General features: G+C 64.2%; 1 protein-coding gene across 1 annotated transcript; it reads left to right on the forward strand.

The window, feature by feature from the left end:
- Nucleotides 1–431: 431 nt before the first annotated feature.
- PIK3R2 (phosphoinositide-3-kinase regulatory subunit 2) lies at nt 432–17,088 on the forward strand. The gene is made up of 16 exons (XM_086767457.1): nt 432–520; nt 6,617–7,343; nt 10,559–10,651; nt 11,158–11,220; nt 12,214–12,345; nt 12,546–12,747; nt 13,055–13,140; nt 13,450–13,555; nt 13,661–13,759; nt 13,908–14,088; nt 14,316–14,441; nt 14,697–14,839; nt 15,040–15,216; nt 15,442–15,513; nt 15,734–15,904; nt 16,147–17,088. The coding sequence occupies exons 2-16, from the start codon at nt 7,004–7,006 to the stop codon at nt 16,337–16,339; spliced, it is 2,184 nt and encodes a 727-aa protein (XP_086623583.1). The 5' UTR covers nt 432–520; nt 6,617–7,003; the 3' UTR covers nt 16,340–17,088.
- Nucleotides 17,089–20,140: the final 3,052 nt, after the last annotated feature.

A 20,140-nucleotide genomic window follows, 5' to 3' on the forward strand; every position in this document is an offset into this window, starting at 1 on the left:
CCGGTGCCCGATGCTCCATGCCCGGTGCAGCCCCGGTGCCCCATGCCCGGTGCAGTCCCGGTGCAGTCCCGGTGCCCGGTGCCCCATGCCCGGTGCAGTGCCGGTGCAGTGCCGGTGCAGTCCCAGTGCCCCATGCCCGGTGCAGTCCCGGTGCCCGCTGCCCCATGCCCGGTGCCCCATGCCCGGTGCAGCCCCGGTCCCCTTTCTGCCGTCCCGCCGCAAGGGGGCGCCGCCGCGCTCTCCGCAGCGCCGACTAGCGGTTCCGCCCCGGCGACCCCTCCTCGGCTCCTTCCGGAGCGGCTCGCGCGAGGGGCGTGGCCCCGATCGCGACCGAGGAGGAGGGAAGGGGCGTGGCCGCCGCAGCTTCGGGCAGGTTCGTTCCTCTCCGGCGTCTGTTCGGCTCTTTCCGGGCCGGGTTCGGGCCGTTCCGGCGGCGCTCGGGCCCTTTCCCAGGCTGCCGCCGGGCTGGGAGGCAGGAGCGGGCTGGAGCCGAGCGGCGGCGGATGGGCACGGCGGAGAGGTGGGACGGGGCCGGGGAGAGGGGACCGGGACCGGGGGAGAGGGGACCGGGACCGGGGGAGAGGGGGGGGCCGGGATCGGAATCAGAGCCGGGGCCTGGCGGGCGGGCCGGCGCCGGGACCCGCAGCGAGCGCGGCCCCGCAGCGTGAGGGGCCCCGGGAGGGGGGAGCGCCCCGCCGGGCCCAGCCTCGGCCCCTTCCCGCGGGGACAGCAGCGGGGCCGGCCCCGTCCCCCTCCCCGTCCCCCTCCCGCTGGTCCCCCGCTGCCAGGGCAGTGTCAGCCCCCGGGCTGGCCCTGTTCCCCCCCGCCCCGAGGTGGCAGGGCCTGTCCCCTGTGCCAGAGCTCCGTGTCGTCCTGTGTCCCCCCCGCCCCGAGGTGCCAGGGCTGGCCCCGTCCCCTCCCTGTGCAAGGGCCGTGCCCCCCCATCTCCTTAGTGCCGTTCCCCCTGCAGCGGGCCCAGTGCGGGGACCCCCGCAGGCCTTGGCAGGCTGCAGCCCCCCCCTTGCTGGGGGTCCTGGGCACCATCTTGGGGCGGCAGAGCCGGATAAAATGAAGGCTGTCAGGGCTGCGGGCTGGGCTGAGGGCTCGGCCCCGCTGCCGTCGTGCCCCGGCAGACCCCAGGCCGGGGCTGGATGGCCCGGGGGTGCGCCCGTCCCTCTGGGTGTGCTGGAGTCCCAGCTTTGCTGTCTGTAGGCACAACGGCCCCCAAACCCTGGCTCTGGGCCGGCGGCCGGCCCGCCTCTCTCTCCGGGGAGGTTTGTGCCCTGCGTCCCTTCCCATCCCGGGGACGTTTCTCAACCTCTGGAAGAGGAAGCTTGCCACGGTCACATACCTCCCGTGCTGAGGGTCCATCTTCAGTAGGGAATAAAACCTGAGGGGAAAACGGTCTCAAATGAGCTCTGCAAGAGCCGCAAAGAGCTGGAGCGGCACCAGCGTTGTGCCTGTCGGCACCCATGCCTAGCGTGGCGGAGGAATGGCCGCCTCTCCTCCCCATTAATGCAAGGCTTTTCTTTCCCGAGCAGCTCTCCGAGCCACTGGGGAACTGGCCCTGTGACTTTCTCTGTGAGAGCGGAGAATGGAGGCAGCTGAGTAAATATAGCCTAAATCACTGCTTTCCTGGCCGTTCCCCCACCCTTCCCTACCACGCGAAGGGCTGGTGTGTCCCCAAGGCTGGGTTGGCCTCTGCTCTAGTCATCGGCTCTTCCATGATGTGGGAAAGTCCAAGCGATGGTTTGGTTTCTTTGGTGACTCTCTTCTCTGACGTGGGCAGATCGTGCTTAGATCTGCCCGCGCGGTTTGCACCGAGGCTTCGGTCCTCTTAAAGGTGATCGCTGCCCCAAACCCTCGGTTTTTAACTCGCTAGAACGAGGGGTTTTTTTAAGCACTCAGGAAGATCCTTTCTGCCTGCAGTTGGGTCTCGCTGGACAAAAGCTCTGGGCTGGAAGAGAAACCGCGGCTCAGCTGGAACGCGGCGAGGAGCAGAGTGGTTTGCGGAGCCAGTTTGGAGCCGAGTCAGAGCACCGGCGCTTCGCTCTGAGTGCTGGGGTGTGTTTACAATGCAAAAAAAAAAAAAAGAGTATTTATAATATCGAGGGCTCTTTTAATTCCTCTGGGAATATCTGGAGCTGCAGCTCGGAGCTAAAGTAACCCAGTAACGGAAGATAAAAAGCAACCAGAGGAAGGGACAGCGGATTTCTCAAGCTGGAAGGTCTCGCCTCTCCCAACAATACCCGAATAACGCTGGCCTGCTAACGTGGTTGCTTCTCACCTTGTAGGTTACTGCATGTGATCGCTGTGCCGCGCAGAGCTGCTAATAAATTATCCTATAAATTCCAGATACCCCAGGGAATGTGATTTTAAGCAGATGAGTTAGCAAGAGCAGCTGGAATTTTTTCACGTACTCAGTTTTTTTAGAAGGGTAATTTTTGAGGGAAGTAGCCAAAACACAGCTCCTGAGTTTACTTCTGAAAAAAAAGTCCCTAGAGCCAGCCCTGCGAACGCTCCTAAAGTTGAAGTCATGTGTTCTGGCTGCTTGGGGGCTGGGGAAAAGGGAGCCTGCAGCGAAGGGAGGGTGCTGGCGTAGCGCCCTTGGTGCTGCCGTGTCAAAATCTCCCACCCAGTAAAATGCCCTCGAGGGGAGAAGGGGAAAGTCCCTTGAGGTGGGGGAGACGCGACGGGCTTTGGCCGAAGCAAGAAAGTCCGATGTCGGGGGAAGCCTGCGGACAGCGAGAGAAGTCTTGGAGTAGGTCAGCAGTCTTTGAGGAGGAGGCTGCTGAGGCCTCCAGATGTCTCTCAGAAATTGGGCAGGCAGCGGTCATCCCAAGGCGGGGGTTATGAGGCCGCTCAGGTCCCCGCTAACCCCAACATTCACATTTTCAGGGAAACGTTTCAGATATTCCTTCAGTTCCCTGGGCTTTGGTGAGTAAAGCGCGATGGGAATACCAGCTGGCTGGGCAGCTGCGCAGTTTGTCCCGAATTAGAAACCAGGGGTTCCCAAGCTCTTCGCCCCGGTGCTGTTTGCGGGCACAGCGTGACCCGCGGCGTGCTCGGCACCGCCAGCTTCGCCGCTGCGACGTTCCGTAGGTCGGAACGATTCGACGCGGCAGCGGTTGTCGCGACAGGGCACGATGCGGCAGGCAGTTCCGTGCCCATGTTTGTGTCCATCTCTAGTTGCGTTATCCTGTTTTCTCTCTCTCTCTCTCTCTTTTTTTTTTTTTTTTTTTTTTTTTTTTTTTTGGTTAAAGGAAAGGTTTGTCCTCACTGTAACCCATTAATATGTAGCATTTTGCAGTCCAAAATTTGATTTTGTGGTTTTTTTGCTGCTAAGGATCTGATTGAACTTGGAAAGAGTTGAGCTGTGTGGATTGTTGTAAGCGTATTCTTTTAAATATTTTTATGCATTCTTTCGCCTCGCCGGAGGGAAAGTAACGCTCGGTCTCACTTCAAGTCAAGCTGCACTTTGAACTGCGTTTGGAGCTGGGTTAAAAAGCACAGGAACCACATTTGAAATGTTAAGATGCTTTTATTTGCGTGCTGGGCGCTCACAAAAAGACTCGTAATGTGTTTTTTTGTTTCAAACCGATGTATGAAACAAAGAAAGTATTGACAGCAGTTAATGAATCGAGGGATTGTTCCTGGGCGCTGAGATAGATTTACCGAAGGTATTTAGACGTCTGATGCCTGGGATTTGCAGAGCAGCCTAAGCAAGTGCTCGCCAGCGCGGACACACGAGGTTCCTCTCCGAGAGCCGAGAGAGGCTGGAGCCGAGCCCAGATGAAATCTTTTGGCAAGCTGCTCCCTCTCTCCTGCGCACACAGAGCCGCGGCTCGGAGGTGTGCTTCCAGCCGACAGGCTCGTGCCTGTCCCGGCCTCTCCACGCTGCCTTCCCCGCCTCCCCTTCCCTCCGCCGAGCTCTTGCGGGGCTTTGGGAGCCGCGCGTGTTCCCTCTCCCCAGAGTCACACCGACTCGGTCAGCTGCTCCCTGCGGGCTTGCAGAGCTCTCCTGACCAGCGGCGCTGCCGTCCCACACGCGCAGCTCAGCCTGGGAAGCTGCTGGCTGGGTCCGGGACAGGACAGAGGACGACTGTTCCCCCTGGAGAGGGCGGTGCCGGCTTTAGCCGTGCGGATTTGGGGTTCCCGGGGGGTTCTCGCCCGTGTTCACAGGCACTTGTGCGCAGGGAAGGCAGGCGAGGCTGCTCCAGGCCCAGGCTGACTCTGTTACCTGTGTTTTTTCACGTTCCCAGTGACGCGTTGGGAGCAGGGTGGCACAGACCTGCGTCCCTGTGTTCCTGCCGCAGGGAAGGAGGCTGGAAGGAGCTGACGGAGCAGGAGCTGCAGGACTTGCTCTTTGCAGAGACCCTGCGCTCTGGAGCGACTCTCTTCTCTTCCCACCCCTCCACGCAGGTCTGCTTTTAAAAAGCTACTGAACGAGTTTGCCAGGGCTGAGCGTTCTGTCCCTCCGGCCGCTTCGGCTGCACCGGCTTGTCTGAGGCGCCTGGAGCCGGGGCTGGGAGCTGCGGGTAGGAGCCGGCGAGGTGCCTGCGAGGGAGCACCGACCCCGCTGGCTTTGGGCTCTGCTCCCTCTGGGTGCGTGACGGGATCTGTTCGCTGCCGGTGCCTTTCCCGGCAGGCACGCGGTGCATCCGGCGCTGCCGATTCAGCTCCGTTGTACCCTGACAGGCAGCGTTCAGAGAGGCGAGGGGCAGGCGGCGAGCCTGATCATAAATCTCTCTTTATGCTCTGGATTATGAAGTAATATTTTCCTGGCCGGGGCTGGTTGCACTGGGGAAATGCGGGCTCGGCTGCGAGTTCCCTGCGGTTGCCGTTCCGGCACAGCGGGGAGCTTGCACGGCATCTGTGCTGGGATGTGCTGCTTCTCCCACCGACACCCCCTGTCCCCAGGGTCTCTCCGTGAGTCCGGTGTTGCTCCTGGAGCTCCGGACAAGCCCTCCAGTGAGCCGGATAAGGCTCAATCCTGTTCCCCAGCCACCGGAGCCTGGCTGCGAGTTTCCTACCTCCCCCGAGGGCAAGCGCCTGCTCGTTCACGGCAAAGACAGCCCAGCTGGGACGCTGGGCTCTGGCTGCTGCGCGGGTTTAACGTGCCACAGCCTCTTTGTGCCTTTCTTCTGCGTCAAGGGAAGGAGCCCCACGGCGTGGCGCTGGGCTGGAGAGCCTGGCTGCGGAGAAGTGAAGCCGGCTTCTCCCCAGGGGCTCACAGCGATCTTGGACTTGCTGGTAGCCTGCGGGAGAAAAGAGGGGTTTGTAGCTGCTGTGAACTCTTAACGCGGTGCCGGCCCAAAAGGGTTATTTTGAAACGCTGCGGGATCCAAGCGGCGGTCGGAGCAGCCTTGGCTTCGTGCCGGGCTTGGTTGTGCGTTGACCTTGCTGGGAAGGGTGCCCTGGCTCCCTTTGACTCCTCGCCTCCCTCTGCAGAGGCTCCGGCAGCCCTGAGAAGCGCCTTCCTGCTCGCTAATAGTTTTCAGATGAGACTCAAGAGTTTGGGCTGGGTTTGGTGGATGTTTCTGGGCCAAAAGAGCTCGAGCCGTTAACAGGACCTGCAGCGTTTCGGCGGGCCTAGGGTGGCCCTGGGAAGACTGGTTGCTGGCTGCCCTGTGCCTTGTAGGTCCGGTCCTCGGTCGCACGCCGTGCCTGCGGGAACGGGAGTGCTGGGATTTGCCCGGGGGAGGTGGAAAGCTGGGAGGGGATGGGAAAAGAGGACGTGCTCGGCTGGTGGGAATGCCCCGGCTCACACATCCCCTCGACAACGTGTTATAACCCAGGCTTGTTCTTTTTTTGGTGGATTTCTGGGCAGGGCAGGCAGCATATTCTTCATTTTCTCTCCGAATAGCTGAAAGGCAGTTAGCAGTTCTAAGCAGACTTGGAGGCTTCTGAGGATTATTTTAACTCCCCTCGCCTCCATCTCTGCAAAAAGAGCCTGTGCCCGCACTTGATGCTGTTGGTGCTTTGGAAAAGTTCAAAAATTTACTTTGCTCAGAGCGAAGCTTTGAAGTGCTGCTCTGTGGGAACGGGAAAAGCGCCTCGAAAGCCCGGTTAACCTACATTTGTGGGCAGCTGCCTTCAGAAAACGGCTTTGTGGGGGATTGCACGGGGAGATGTGAAGGTGAAACGTGAGATTTAATGGATTTAACGAGAAAAGGTTAAATCTGTTTGTTTTGCTCCTATTCAGAGCCTCCAGCTGGTGCTTGCAGGGTCACCCTTTTCTGTATGCCGCAAAAAAAAAGTTCCTGCATGAAGGCCGTTTTGTCCCGCGTGTTGTCTTCTTGTTTGCATGAGTGCCGCGAGGAGGGTAGGCTGAAGGAGCAGGAGTGAACCTCTTCAGGATGCAGAGCCCGTGCCTGGTCCTAGCAGAGAGGCTTGGCGTTCCCGCTTGCAGCCGCTGGCTCCTCTCGCTTTTGGGAGCGTAAACTGGGATCGGTGTGTCCCGGTTGGACCCGGGGCTCGGCATCGACTGGCGGGTAGGGGAGGAACAACTCCTGCCTGTCTCAGCTGCTGAGATGAACCCCGAGATCCAACGCTGGCGTCTCGGGAGGGTGCAGGGTGCCTGGCTGCACGGTGACCAGTCGTCTTCTCTTTGCAGGCCCTGGGAAGGGAGACGTAGCATGCCACGCCGTTCCGGGCTGGAAGCGCGCCGAGCTTTTGCCCCCCAGACTCCGAGACGCCTACTTCTTTTTTGGTGAAGCCAACCCCGATCTCCTGTTTCTTTGCTGCATGCGCGCTCACGAGTGCTGGATTATGTTTGTCTCCTTCTCCCTTTGCTCCATAATTTGGTTGAATCGTGGTTTCAAGCTAAGGAAAAGGGGCTGCACCTAAGCGCGCCGGGGCGCCTGGACCAGGCTCCTGGGCTGCTGGTTCACGCAGAGACGTTCGGAGTGCTGATGGGGGAGAGCTGCCTCTGAGATCCCTCCCCTCTCACCCGAAACGCGCTGCCTCACCGTTCCGAGCCCGTCTCCCCACGGCAGAGAGAATGGGCAGCACCGATGGGTTCCAGTACCGCGCGCTCTACCCCTACCGCAAGGAACGCGAGGAGGACATTGATCTCCTGCCTGGGGACATCCTGGTGGTGAGCAAGGGGGCCCTGCAGTCCTTGGGCTTCAAAGACGGGGACGAGCAGACCCCCAATCAGATCGGCTGGATCCTGGGCGTCAATGAGCGGACGAAGCAGAAGGGTGACTTTCCCGGCACGTACGTGGAGTACGTGGGGCCTGTGAAGATCTCCGTCCCCTCTCACCGGCCCCGAGTGCAGAGACCCCTGCCCGCCACGCCAGGGGCCAGCGGCAGCCGGCTGCAGGAAGCTCTGGAGCAAGGTAAGCCGTCCCGCGTTGCTCTGAGACACCTCCGCTCCCGACGTGCGGCGGACAGGCGGGCGGTGAAGCCCTCGGCTCGGCAGCGCTGGCTTGCCTGGCCAGCAGCACTGCGGTGGAGTTTCCTGGGGCTTTTGAGTTCGCTCTCAGTCCTGGCCGAGAGAAAAGCACGTTGTTCCTCCAGCTTATCAATCTCCTTGGCAGAGCTGCTTGGAGCAAGCCTTGTCCCGCTCTTGCCTCTCCAAAACCCTTCTCCCTCTCTGGCTTGCGACCAAGCCAGGATCCCCCTGCTCCTCGATCCCTTTTCCTGCTCCGCTGAGGGTTTTGCTCCGCTCCCTCCCTTTAGGAATAAGTCCTGACATCTCCCCACCACCTCCCCGCTTCTGCCTCTGCAGCGCCCCGGGCATCGCTCCCTGCCAAGAGCCGCTCAGCCCCGCTGAGACACACAATTACTTGTCTCTGGGCAAGAGGAGAAAAGTCAGGGTCTAAAAGAGTAATTCCGAGAACTGGAGCTAATTGCTTGTCTGCCTGGCACCGGTCCCTCCCCGCGGATCGCGGAACGGATCGCAGAGCTCTCGCTGGGGCCGGGCAGCCACCCTGGGGCAGGGCACGGGCCGTCCCGCACCTGCGGCTGCCTCCCAGCCGGCACCGGGCTTGGCGAGGACCCGGTCCGGGAGCTGGGAGCCGCCGTGCCTCAGCGCTGCCCGCGGAGCTCTGGCAGCTACCTTCTCTTTGCCTATTTTTTGCCCAGCAGCAGGAGCTGGTGGGCATCAGAGCGTGCTCCCAGTCCTCCCCGCCTCTCTGCCTGGGAGCCACGGCTGTCCCTTCAGCTTTGAGCCGTGTGAAACATCTCTGGGGTCTTACAGAACGGAAAGGAGCCCCTGTCTTAAAATTCAGGGTGGTGGGACTGGGTGCGTGGCTCCCCACAGCTGCCTCTCACCCTCCTGCTCCCGGAGCCGGAGGGGCGGCCCCGGGAAACGTGTCCGCAGGGTGGGAATGTGGCCGGGCCCTGCGTTTAGGTTGGCAGCGAGAGCCGCTGACCTGAGTCATCCCGTTCGCAACCTGCCTTTCCAAGAAAGCGGCTCCTCCGGGGAGCCCGGGGCGTGCTCTGCGGTGGCTGCGCCGGCCCTGCCTGCATCCAGCCCTGCCTGCATCCAGCCCTGCGCTCCGGCGGGGTCTGTGTTTCTGTCTCCCCGGGGCTCTCTTCTCCACCGGGGCTTGGTGGAGATGTGCCTGGGTGGCCAAAGGGGTGGAGATCCCTGGGAAGTGGAGGAAAGATGTGTGCCAAAGCTCCGGACACGCAGAAAAGACGCGGTTGGGAGAGAAACCGAAAGCCAGCCTGCCTGCGTCCTGCCCGAGGTTGGAGCGCGGAGCATCGGGTGCCAGGGCATGCGAGGTGGGGTGCCAGCCCTGTCCCCATCCCCTCTGGTGCATCCCCCCTGCCAACGTCCCTCTTGGGCACGGTTCAAACCCCCCGAGCCGTTTTACACACAGCCTGCTGGGGTGCTGGTTGGGGAGACGCGTTTTTGCAAGAGAAAAACTGAAATTTCAGCCAAACCCCTGTTATTTCTTCGTGGTCTGCGGTTCGGGAGGCGCAGAGGTGTGTCCTGGCTGCCCCGGGAAGCTCACGGCTGGCGGCGTTTCTGTTCCGTTTCCCAGGTTTTGCCCTGGCTGGCGGGAATCCCCTCGCTCCCGGTGTCGCACGGGGAGCAGGGCCAGCGCCACGGCTGACGCGCAGCCCGGGAGCAAGGCCGGCCCCGCGGAGCGGCGAGACCCAGCGCTTTCTGCCGGCGAATTTATGAGCTGCCGGTGTTTGCCTTCCGCAGAGGACGCGAGCGGAAAATGCGGCTTGGAAGTATTTCCGCAGCTGCCCCGGCCGTGCTGTGAGCGGCCTTGTTCGCGGCGGCCAGGCCCGGAGGCCCGGCAGGCGCTGGAGCCGCTGCTGGCTCCGGCGCAGGCTGCCTGATAGAAAAAGGCAAGCTGCTGCCTGCTGAAGCAGCACATTCCCGGCCGGGACACGTGGGCAGCACCACTATTTACTCTCCTTCAGCCCTTCCCAAGGGTCAGGCTCGGAGCTGCCAGCCTGGCAGCTTGCCTGCAGCTTCCCCACCCCGACCAGCGCCGCGCTGGGCCCCTTCCCATGCCCAGGGGCTCTCTCTGAGGGGGATTGCCCTCCCGCTCTGCGGGTGCGCTGATGCGAGCCGCTTCGTCTCCCCGCGAGGCCGTGGGTGCGGGAGGCTCGGGCGGGTGCGCAGTTTCAGCTTGCTGTGCCTCGTGGCGAGACCACACCGGGCGAGTTCGGGTCAGATCCGTGACAAGAGAGCCGTCTTTCGCAACGGGGAGCAGCCTTTTGGCTCTGCCTCCCCGCGGTGGAGGTTGCTGGGTGTGCTGACCGGCCGTGGGCTCCCCGGGGTCTGTGCGGTGCCCGGAGGAGCCTCCTGCACCGGCTGGTGCTCGGTTGGAAGCAGGACGGGACCTGGCACCCGCTCGTCGCTCGGCAAACCTCCCGCTGGCAGCAGCGCAGCCAGGCCTGCGCGCTCCTGCCCCGGCATGCGTCACCCCTCCAGCGCAGGGGAAGGGGGGTGCCCGGAGCCAAGGCCCCCGCATCTGGAGGTGGCGGTGAAATGCCACCCGCTGCCAAGCCACGGGTCCCTGGGAAGTGGGGGAGCCCCGGTCCCGTGCGGCGGGCTGCCTGCGCCCCGTAACAGCTTGCGCAGAGGCCGCGGGGAGCGGGAGGCAGAGGGCTGGTTTCCATGTTAAACGAGCAATCAGGGGCAGGAATTTGCTGACACGGCGTTCTGTCTGAATGGCTGGATTAATCGCAGCTCAGAGCTGCGAGCGAGCTCCCTGGCCGCGCTCCTCCGCGCAGCCCCCGTGCCGGGCAGGGACCGAACCTGGCCTGAGCTCCAGGAGCCCTGGTAGCCCCCGCGTCGTCTGCCCGGGGCGCCGGGGTCCCCGGGGAGACGGGCTCTGCCTCCTGGCCTCCGCAGGGAGCAGCAGGGACCCTCCCTGCACACATCCCGCAGCAAGACCGGGCTGAACAAGCGCTGTGCCGATTTTGGGGCCAGCTTGCGGGTTCCCCGCTGTCTCTGTGCAGTGTTCGCGTGGGCTGTGGCCTCGTGGCAGCAGCCGCAGCTTTCCCTGCTCCTGAACGCTGCTGGCAGGAGCAGCATGGGTGCTGGGGGCTGAGCCCTTCTCTCCCTCCCTCTCCCCCCCAGGGTCTCCTCTCCCGGACTTGCAGGAGCAGTTCAGCCCTCCAGAGATCGCGCCGCCGCTGCTGGTAAAGCTCGTGGAAGCCATTGAGAAGAAAGGTAAGGGGGGAACGCTGAGCACCGAGGGGGCGATACCCCCCAAAATCCCCAGCGAGGGCAGAGGGGCAGGCAGCTGTCTGTAAAAGCCCGTTGGTGTTGGACCGAGCTCTGCGGGACACGCGGGGCGCAGCTGCCTGCAGAAGAGGGGGGGCCCGCGGCTCCTCCCTGGCGTGAGCCGCTGTTCCCCAGAGCCGAGCTTGACCCCGCGGCACCGTCCTGCGCAGAGGCCTGGGGCAAGGGTGCTGGGTCTGCACGCAGGAGGCCTGCACCCCCCAGATGGGTGCCGGGGTTTGGAAAGCGCTTCCAGCCCCGATCTGTGCCAGGGGGCTGCTGAACCGTGGTCCTGGGGGCCAAGGGGACCGCGGCAGCATCTGCGGGTGGTTGGCTCTGGCACTGACCAGGCCTGGTTGGCCGTTGCTCGGCCGGCACATGGCTGCCAGGCTGGCACCGAAACGGTGCCTGCGCTGGGAGCCGCACGGCGTACAGCAGCGTCCCCGCTTCCGCAGGGTTAGACAGCGAGATGTTGTACAGGACATCTGGCTCCGAACTGAGGCAAGCGCTGAGAACCGGTAAGAACCAGCTCCGCGTGGCGAGGAGGCGAATCGGCTCAGATGGAGGAGATTAGTGGATGTGACAGCAGCAGCAGTAATGCAATCCAGGCCAGGCCCGCCTGTCCCCGGCGGCTCCTGACTCCCGGCACGCTGCCTGCGGGGCTGGGCCGTCCCTGTCCCAGCACGTCCCGCTCCGGGACGGGCGAGGAGGGGATTCCTGCCGCCCTCCGGGGGCTGGGGCAGCGGGACCTGGCACCAGCTCGGAGACGCGCAAGGCCAACAGATGAAGCCCTGCGCTTGTCTCGCGCTGTCTCTTTGGGGTGCCCCGCTCTCGGGGTGCTTTGCCGACGGGCTGGCGGAGGCTTCTCTGGCTCTGTCGCACCGCTGATGAGCAGGGGAGGATCTTTCAGCTCGGCTTGGTGGCTGGAGCCCTGGCTCCGCTGTGCTGGCGGCTGATGTCTCTGCGGGGGAACCTTCAGAGCTGTCTGCCGCTCAGCTTGTCCCCTTCCACAGACGTTCGTGGAGACCCCGGCCGCGCGGTGCCGTCAGCTCCGGCCGCGCTGCTTTCGGGACAGGCTTGCTGTGCTGGCCCAACAGCCCACGCCTTGCGCTCCTGGAACAGCGCAGCGCGAGGGAGACGTTTTCCCCGTCGGGTTCAGCATGTAGCTGGCCAGCCTGCACTTGTCACTACCAGCAGCAGGGAACAAAATTGTCACATGAGTCGTGCGCGCCCAGAATTCCTGTGGCAGGGCTCAGGGCAAAGGATGTGGGCACCCAAAACAGCCTCTAACCCCCTCTCTGGGCGGGGGATGTGCCTGCATTCTCAGAGCCAGCTTATTTCTGGGGTGCAGAGGGCTCTTCCAGGCATCCTCCTTTGTGTGGGCCGCTCGAGCTCCCTCGTGGTGCCAGGCAGCGCGCGATGATCTGTGGGACGGGTGCCGGCAGCACCAGAGCCAGCGGCTGGGTGCCCGCTGCCGTGCCCAGCGCCCATGGAAATCTGTGTCCCGGCAGATTGGACCCTGGGCGACCTGGAGCCCTTTGACGTGCACTCCCTGGGCGAGGCGCTGCGGGGCTACCTGCAGGACCTGCCCTCCCCCGTGGTGCCGGTGGCCGTGCACGGAGACGTCCTTCGTGTCCTGCAGGGTAAGGGCTTCCCGCAGCCGCGCCCGGGAACGGGTGACTGGGTGGGACGGACACATTTTGGGGATTCAAATGAGTCCTGTTCCTCTGGGGTCTGGCACGCGGCCCCTGCCGCCGACCGCTCCCGCGCCGTGCCGGAGCCGAAGCGCGGAGAGCAGTGCTGGCTGTCCTAGCCCTTCCACCGTGTCTTGTTCTCTCCCCAGAGACCCCCCAGCCGGAGAATTGCCGGAAGCAGCTGCTGCTGGCCCTGGAGTCGCCTGCGGTCCCGCTCCAGAACACGCTCACCCTGCAGTTCCTGCTCCGGCATCTGGGGAAGGTATCGCAGCAGGCCGAGAGCAACAACCTGCACCCTCGGGCCCTGGGAGAGATCTTCGGCCCCCTTCTCCTCCGGCTGCCTGGCGCCAGGTACGTGAGGTTGTCGAGTTCCAGCCGCGTGCCGAGCGTTGGCTGCTGTGCCTGCCGGGATGAGGAGCCCGGCCTGTAACAGCAGGTCTGCCCGCAGCCCCTGCCTCGCCGCACGTGGGATGCAGCTGCTGGCAGCGCGCAGAGGTGGGACTCAAAGCCAGGGCAGGGCCACTGCTTCTGCGTCAGCCTGGGATGTGGCGGCTGGGATGAACCAGCTGACCCGGCTGCCCCTGTGCCCGGGGGGCACCCGGGAGCGGTGCCAAGTTCTCCTCCGCAACCACTCACCTTGGCTCCCCTCTCCCTGCAGCCCGGAGCTGAGCCCTGACTTCTCCGTGCTGTTTCTGGAGATCCTTCTGCAGACGAAGGAGTTGGAGCCGGAACAGTTGCCTCCAGGTACTCAGATGCCCCTTCCTTGGGGCCTGAGGCGCTGGTGTTTGCGCTGCGTGGATGTGGAGGCTCTGCCCTCCTGAGCAGGTTGCCGAGGGCGTTTTTGTAGCCCCGCTGTGCCCAAAGGCCCGCTCGAGGCACGCCGCTGCTGCTGCGGATGTGTCTGGAGCAGCTCCTGGCAGCGTGGTGGCTGAGCAGGGCTTCCCAGGACGGTCACTGCAGGGAGGGGGACTCCGTGCTCTGAGGAATTGCCCTTGGCAAGGGTGGGAAGCTGGGACTTGGACTCACCTTGCTTCAATCCTGCTTCTCGTACAGCCTTGCCTCCGAAACCCCCTAAGCCGAAGCCCAGTGCGGCCAGCCTGGCCAACGGGAACAGCGTGCCCTTGCAGGACGCCGAGTGGTACTGGGGTGACATTTCCCGGTAAGGGGGTGGCTGGCAGCTCCTGTCCCAGCTGCCCTGCCCATCAGGTTATCTAGGGCAGCTCTGGTTGCACCTCACGGGCTGTGACAATCGTGTTCCTCGCAGGGAGGAGGTGAACGAGAAGCTGCGGGACACACCGGATGGTACCTTCTTGGTGCGCGATGCCTCCAGCAAGATCCAGGGGGAGTACACGCTCACGCTCAGGTAGGGTGCCGGGGTCCCTGCAGAGCCTCTGCCGCTCTGGGCTGGAGCCTGGGTGCCCAGACGTCAGGGTGGCGTGAGGGGCATGTCCAGATTGATATGGGTGCTGGCCTGGTGGTGAGTGCCCTCTCCTCTTCCCACCTGGCTACAGGAAGGGAGGCAATAACAAGCTGATCAAGATCTTTCACCGGGAAGGGAAGTACGGCTTCTCAGAGCCCCTGACTTTCGGCTCGGTGGTGGAGCTCATCACCCATTACCGGCACGAGTCGCTTGCCCAGTACAATGCCAAGCTGGACACCAGGCTGCTCTACCCCATCTCCAAGTACCAGCAGGTGAGGCCTGTGCCGCAGGGACGCGCCTGGCCAGCGCAGCCTGACCCGGGGGCGTTTGCTCCCCGATCCCTGGCCGTTTGGTAGATGACGATGTCCCACCCTTTCCCCCGCGCTGGGACGCTGCTCTGTGGGGTGACAGGCTGGTGGGGTTTCGTGGGACCAGCTGCCTGGCAGAGGGGCCGCTGTAGGGCGGGAGCGTGTCCTGACTGAGGCTGCGTGTGTGGCAGGACCAGGTGGTGAAGGAGGACAGCGTGGAAGCCGTCGGGGAGCAGCTGAAGGTCTATCACCAGCAGTACCAGGACAAGAGCTGGGAGTACGACCTGCTGTACGAGGAGTACACGCGCACGTCCCAGGTACGGGGGCGCTGCCTTCCCCGCGGGCTGCCCTGACGTCCCCTGGTCGCTGCCAGCCACTCTGCTGCGCGCGGAGGAGAGCAGAGACTGGGGACCTGCTGCCCCGTTTGCCTGCTCCTGGGCTTGGCGCTCCCCAGAGAACAGGCTTCTGGCTGCAGCGAGGACAGCGCTGCTTTGGGGAGGGGAGAAGGGACGCAAATGGGCAGAAACCTGCCCAAATCCTCCTCCTTCCTCAGCTCTCCCCTCCCTTTTCAGGAGCTGCAGATGAAGAGGACGGCAATCGAGGCTTTCAACGAAACCATCAAGATCTTTGAGGAGCAGTGTCAGACCCAAGAGAAGTGCAGCAAGGAGTACATCGAGCGCTTCCGGCGGGAGGGCAACGAGAAGGAAGTGCAGCGGTGAGGACGGGGGTGGGGTGGGGACCAGGCCTGCCCGGGAAAGGGCTCTGAGAGCTGGAAGGATCATCCCGGCCCAGCACGGAGCCCAGGCGTGTGCAGCCCTTGCCTCTCCGGCAGCGTGCCGTGGGCTGGAGCTGGCAGGCAGCCTCCTCTGCCTCCCCCACGCTGGCTCACCGCCCAAACCCCCCTCCTTCTCCCAGGATCCTCATGAACTCGGAGAAGCTCAAGTCTCGCATCACGGAGATCCACGACAGCAAGATGAAGCTGGAGCAGGACCTGAAGAAACAAGCCTCAGAGAACCGGGAGATCGACAAGCGCATGAACAGCCTCAAGCCAGACCTCATGCAGCTCCGCAAACTGCGGGACCAGTATTTGGTGTACGTAGGGCCCCGCTCCCCTCGCCAGCCCAGCCCGGGAGCCATCCAGCTGGCTCCTTGAGGGCTCTGGGGCTCGTCAGACCGGGCTTGCGGGCTGCTGGGTGCAGGAGCCAGCCCTGGGGCTCGGCGGTCCCTCGGAGGGGACGGCTGCTGCCCTCTGGTGATGGCTGCACGAGCGGTGTGTGGCTCGGACGCCCGTGCTGAGCTCTGCCTCTCTTTCCCCAGGTGGCTGACGCAGAAGGGGGCCCGGCAGAAGAAAATCAACGAGTGGCTGGGCATCAAGAACGAGACGGAAGAGTGAGTGACCCTGCTCGCCACGCTGTGGGACGCGAGGGGCTGGAGGGAGCGCGGGCGGTTCTGGCTGCTCTGGGGCTGCGGGCGAGGCCCGTCTCCCTGCTCAGGAGCCGAGAACGCTTTCCCTGCCGGAAGGGGTGATGGCAGCTAGTGGTGGGAGGGGAGATGTGGGAGCCACATCCCCAAACCGAGGAGGTCTGACCCTGCCTGTGCTCGATTGCAGCCAGTACTCCATGATGGACGACGAGGAGGAGCTGCCCCACCACGAGGAGCGAACGTGGTACGTGGGGAAGATCAACCGCTTGCAGGCAGAAGAGATGCTGTGCGGCAAGCGCGACGGCACCTTCCTGATCCGCGAGAGCAGCCAGAAGGGATGCTACGCCTGCTCCGTGGTGTGAGTACCCCCAGGCAGACGTGGCGGGGTGGGGCTGGCGCGGGCCGCGCTCCCGCGTCGCTCTGCCCTTCTCTCGCCGGATGCCGGCGGCTGGCGGAGGCGGCAGCTGGCGGGCTGGGCTTCCCGGAGCTCTCCCGTCTGCGGCGGCTCCTCCTGCCGAGGCCAGGTCTCTGCGGTGCTGCCCGCTTGCGCTCTGCTGTCCCCAGCGTGCCGCTGACCCTGCTCCCTTGTCTCCCTGGCAGGGTGGACGGTGACACCAAGCACTGCGTGATCTACAAAACGGCCACCGGCTACGGGTTCGCCGAACCCTACAACCTCTACGCCTCCCTCAAGGACCTGGTCTTGCACTACAAGCACACGTCCCTGGTGCAGCACAACGACTCCCTGAATGTCACGCTGGCTCACCCGGTCCTGTCCCAGCCGCCAGCCAGATGAGCAGCCCGTGCACAACACAACAGCTGCCTTCAGCTTTTCCCCAGGGCGCTGCTTTTCTGGCTCTGGACTCTTGCACCCTGTATAGTTGAGTCTCTGTGCTCCTGCCCCTCCAGAGCCTCTGAGATGTCCGTGACCATTCCTGGTGTCCCTTTTGGTCAGTAGCTGAAACACGTGTTGGCTGACGGGACAAAAAGCCTGGGCTGTGGATTCCCAGTGGGCTCCAGCCTCTCGGAGGTGGGATCCAGTTGTGATTGAATTGCCGTGGGCGAGCGCAGCCCCCTCCCTTTCCCCGATAAGCAGGTCAGATCCCCTTCTTGCTGGCAGGTCGCCCCGCTACGCATCACTGTAGAGCTAGGTTCCCCGTTCCTCAGGCCGCTACGGCGTTGGTCACCACCCCGGCCGAGCGGCCGCGAGCGCCGCTCTGAGCGAGGGGCTCCCTGCCCGCGTGCCGGAGGAGGCTCCGCTGAGCACGTGCGTCCTCTGCTCTCACTTCCCTCGGCGACCTCGCGGGCTGCGGTGGTGTCTGGTACGAGGGGTGCCGCTCTTCTGCGTAGTGGCTCATTTCGGAAGGAGAAACCCCATCCTCCGTGGGGCTTCTCGGCTGAGGTCTCTGTGCTGCGCCGTGCCCCGCCTCGCCGTCTCGTTCCCTCACGCCGTAACCGCCTCTCAAGTGTTGCTGTCTGCGGGGGGAGGATCCGCTTAGCGATGAATCTCTCACCGTAGCTGTGCCAACTAAGCTGTGAAATCCGTGTTGGTACCCGTGTTTTTTTCCTGGCAGTATCCGTGGGACGCGCAGCTCCTCGTTTCCGGCCGTCTTTGGTGACTCTCCGCAGACGTAACCCGTTGAAGCTGACTAGCTCTGTAAATACCGGTTCCGTTCGTGATCAGCCGCTTCCCTAGCGCTGCTGTTCGCTGAGCTCCCGCTGCGACGCACGAGCGTGTGGGGCAGCAGCTCCCCAGGCTGTCGCAGATCTGGGTCCCGCCGGCTGCAGCGGGGGGGGAGCCGGAGTCTGACGCGCGCGACGAGCCCTACGCAAGATGAAGGACCTCTCTGCTGCGGGAGCTTGGTGTCTCTGCCGGCCCAGGGCCTTAGCGCCTCGAGATGTATGTGCGTGACGTCGAACTACGTATGCAAAGCACTTAGAATCACGAGTACTGTACGGCCAGGCGGGGCGAAGGAGCTGGGGGTTGCTGCGGTGCTGCCCGTTGCAGCCGGCTGGCGCGGGCAGGGCTGGTGGCGGCTTTTCGGATGATGCTGAGTTCAGAGGGCGCGAGGGCAACGGAGGTGGCCCCGGAAGAGCTTTGGAGGTTGAGGCCGCGGTGGGGTTTGCTTTCCTGGTTATCCCGGCTGCGTGCCTTGAAGAAAGCATTAATTGTTCTCTTGGTTTGCCGGAGAGGCTCCTTTCCCTTCCGGAGGCCGCGTCCTCGGGATGGGCTGGTGGGTGCTGCGGGCTTTGCCGCTTCCGCTGCGTGTCGGGGCTGTGCGGGATCTGGAGTGAGTGCTGTGGGGTGCCGCGCGCTCCTGCTCTGCCTGCAGCCCACCCTCGACGCGCCGTCTGCCTCGGGGGGGCCATGCTGGCCCTCCTCCACCCTGCTCGCCGTGCTCCAGCCCGGTCCCCAGATCCTTTTGGCTCTGGGATTGCTGGAGCAAACGCCCCGCGCGCGTTGCTTGTGGCAGCTCTCCTACGCTCAGCCCTACCGACGCCGTTCCCTGCTCGCGTGCCCTCTCTGAGCTCTGGGCCCTCTTTGTTGGTTCCTGCGGTTTGTCGGCGTTTTGGCGCTGCGAGGACGCGGGGCAGCGGTGCCGTCCCTGATCCGCGGCGGCGGCCTGGGCACGCGCTCGGGTGCCGAAGTGCCACGGCAGCAGCGGGCGATGGGTCGGGGGAGCCGCGAGGCGCACCGCCCAGGAGAGGCTGCGTTCGGCTTTGGGGATCCCTTGGGAAAAGCTGCCAGGGATAATTAAGGGAATGGTTCGGGCTGGGAGACGTGAGAACGAAGGAGTGAGGCAGCGAGGCCCGCTGCTCGTAGCCCTCTCTGCAGATCCGGGAGCAGCTGGGGGGCTGCGCCAACGCCCCAGAGCTTTCCCCCAGGCTCCCGCGCTAGCGGCAGCGGCGCATTTTCATCCCGGGGACTCTGTGCTGGTCCTGCGCTCAGCCCTGCGCTTCCAGCACGTCCCTGCGCCGCAGGGTGGGCTGCAGGCGCATGGGATCCTCCGGCTGCTCGCCCCACCGGGGCCGCGTCTCCCCCCACCAGCGTGAGCGCGGGGACGGTCCTGCCGGCGAGGATTTGCTCCTGGCTCGTGCCAGGGCCTGCCACGCCGCAGCGTCCAGCAGAGTCTCAGCCTCCAGCCGTCGCCCGTCTCAGCACTTTGCTTGGTGTTCGCCCCGGCTCTGCTGTCCAGGGAAATTCCAGCTCCTCCTGACCGTGGTTTTTGGTTTTTTTTGGTTTTTTTTACCTTTTTGCCTGAATTTCTGCTCTTCTCCCCATGCTGTCTCTTCCTGCCGCCCGGCCCAAGCCTCTTCCTCCCCCGGAGCGCGGGCAGCTCAGCGTGAGCACGCGGGGGTCACGGTCCCCCCTCTGCATCTTCCAGCACTGCCGTTCCTGCCCACCAGCGCCCGTCCCCGACGGGGCTCTGCCCGCCAGTCCCGTGTACAACCAGGAGGAGAATGCCCTTCCCTGACGGTGCTCGACTCGGCTCCCCGAACCGTGTCTGCCCCTGGGGTGGGAGCCTGAGCCCTGACCCCCCCCCGCCTGCGGCGCAGCCCCCCCTCCCCGGAACAAGCTAGTTGTGATTTGTCCTTTGCTGCTTTCGCTCGTGCTGTTTGCGCTGCCGGAGGAACGCGGTAGCCGCGCGTTTCGAGGCCCCGCGGGCTGTGCTTTGCTGCTTGTGACCCCCGTCGTCCCCCAACCCGGCCACGCGCCCGCGTCCCGTGGCTGCGACGTGGCCCTTCCCGCTCCTCCCCCCACCCCTCCCGGGGCGCAGCTCGGGTCCCGTCCCTCCGTGGCCCCGGTGGCGTTGTGCTCGGAGGGGCCGTGGCGGCTGCGTGCGCGCTCCCGGGGCTGTAGTCCCCCCCGGTATATGCAATAATCGATAACTCGCCACTTCAGCTGTCGTTACCAGCAGTAGTTCTCCATGCTCTTTCTGTCGATGTTTACTAATGTAAACCCAGTATTTGTTACTGTAAGAGGATTTTTGTACGGTACTTCAAAAAAAACCCCACAAAAACAACACAAAAAAAAAAAAAAAAAAGAAATAAACAAAGAGAATTCACGCAGCGGCTGTGGGGGTTTCTGGGGGAGGGTGTTTTGCCAGGGGAGCGGAGGCGGAGGGCGGTGGGGCTGTGCCCCGGCGTGGGTGCAGGATGTGACCCATCGCCCAGGCGGCGCTGAGCTGTGCCAGGGCTCTGCGGGGCGGGGGCACGGGGGGGGCCGGCAGCTGGGCGAGCGCGGCGGCAGCCGAGCGTGGAGGGGCGAGAAATGCAAAGGGCAGCTGTAAACGGTGGGGGAAGGACCCGGTTCCTCTGCGCTCGGCCCCCAAAATGAGCGCGGGGGGTATTTTGGGCAGCACCCACTGCCCGCACCCGGAGCTGCCAGCCTGGGGGGGCTTCGGCACCCGCACCCAGCCCCGGGCGAGGGTCCCGCAGCGAGCCGCCCCCCTGCCCCCTGGGGAAACGCCAAGCTCGGGCTGCCCGGGGCCGGGTTTCTGTCGCTGACCTGTCGCAACCGGCAGGGAAGGGCGAGGGGCCGCGACCCCACAAGCCCCCAAACCCCGGCGGGACAGCGGGGACGGGGTGGCCGGGG

The sequence above is a fragment of the Chlamydotis macqueenii genome, chromosome 26 (genome assembly GCF_036417535.1).
Source record: "Chlamydotis macqueenii isolate bChlMac1 chromosome 26, bChlMac1.mat, whole genome shotgun sequence".
Classification (NCBI taxonomy): domain Eukaryota; kingdom Metazoa; phylum Chordata; class Aves; order Otidiformes; family Otididae; genus Chlamydotis; species Chlamydotis macqueenii.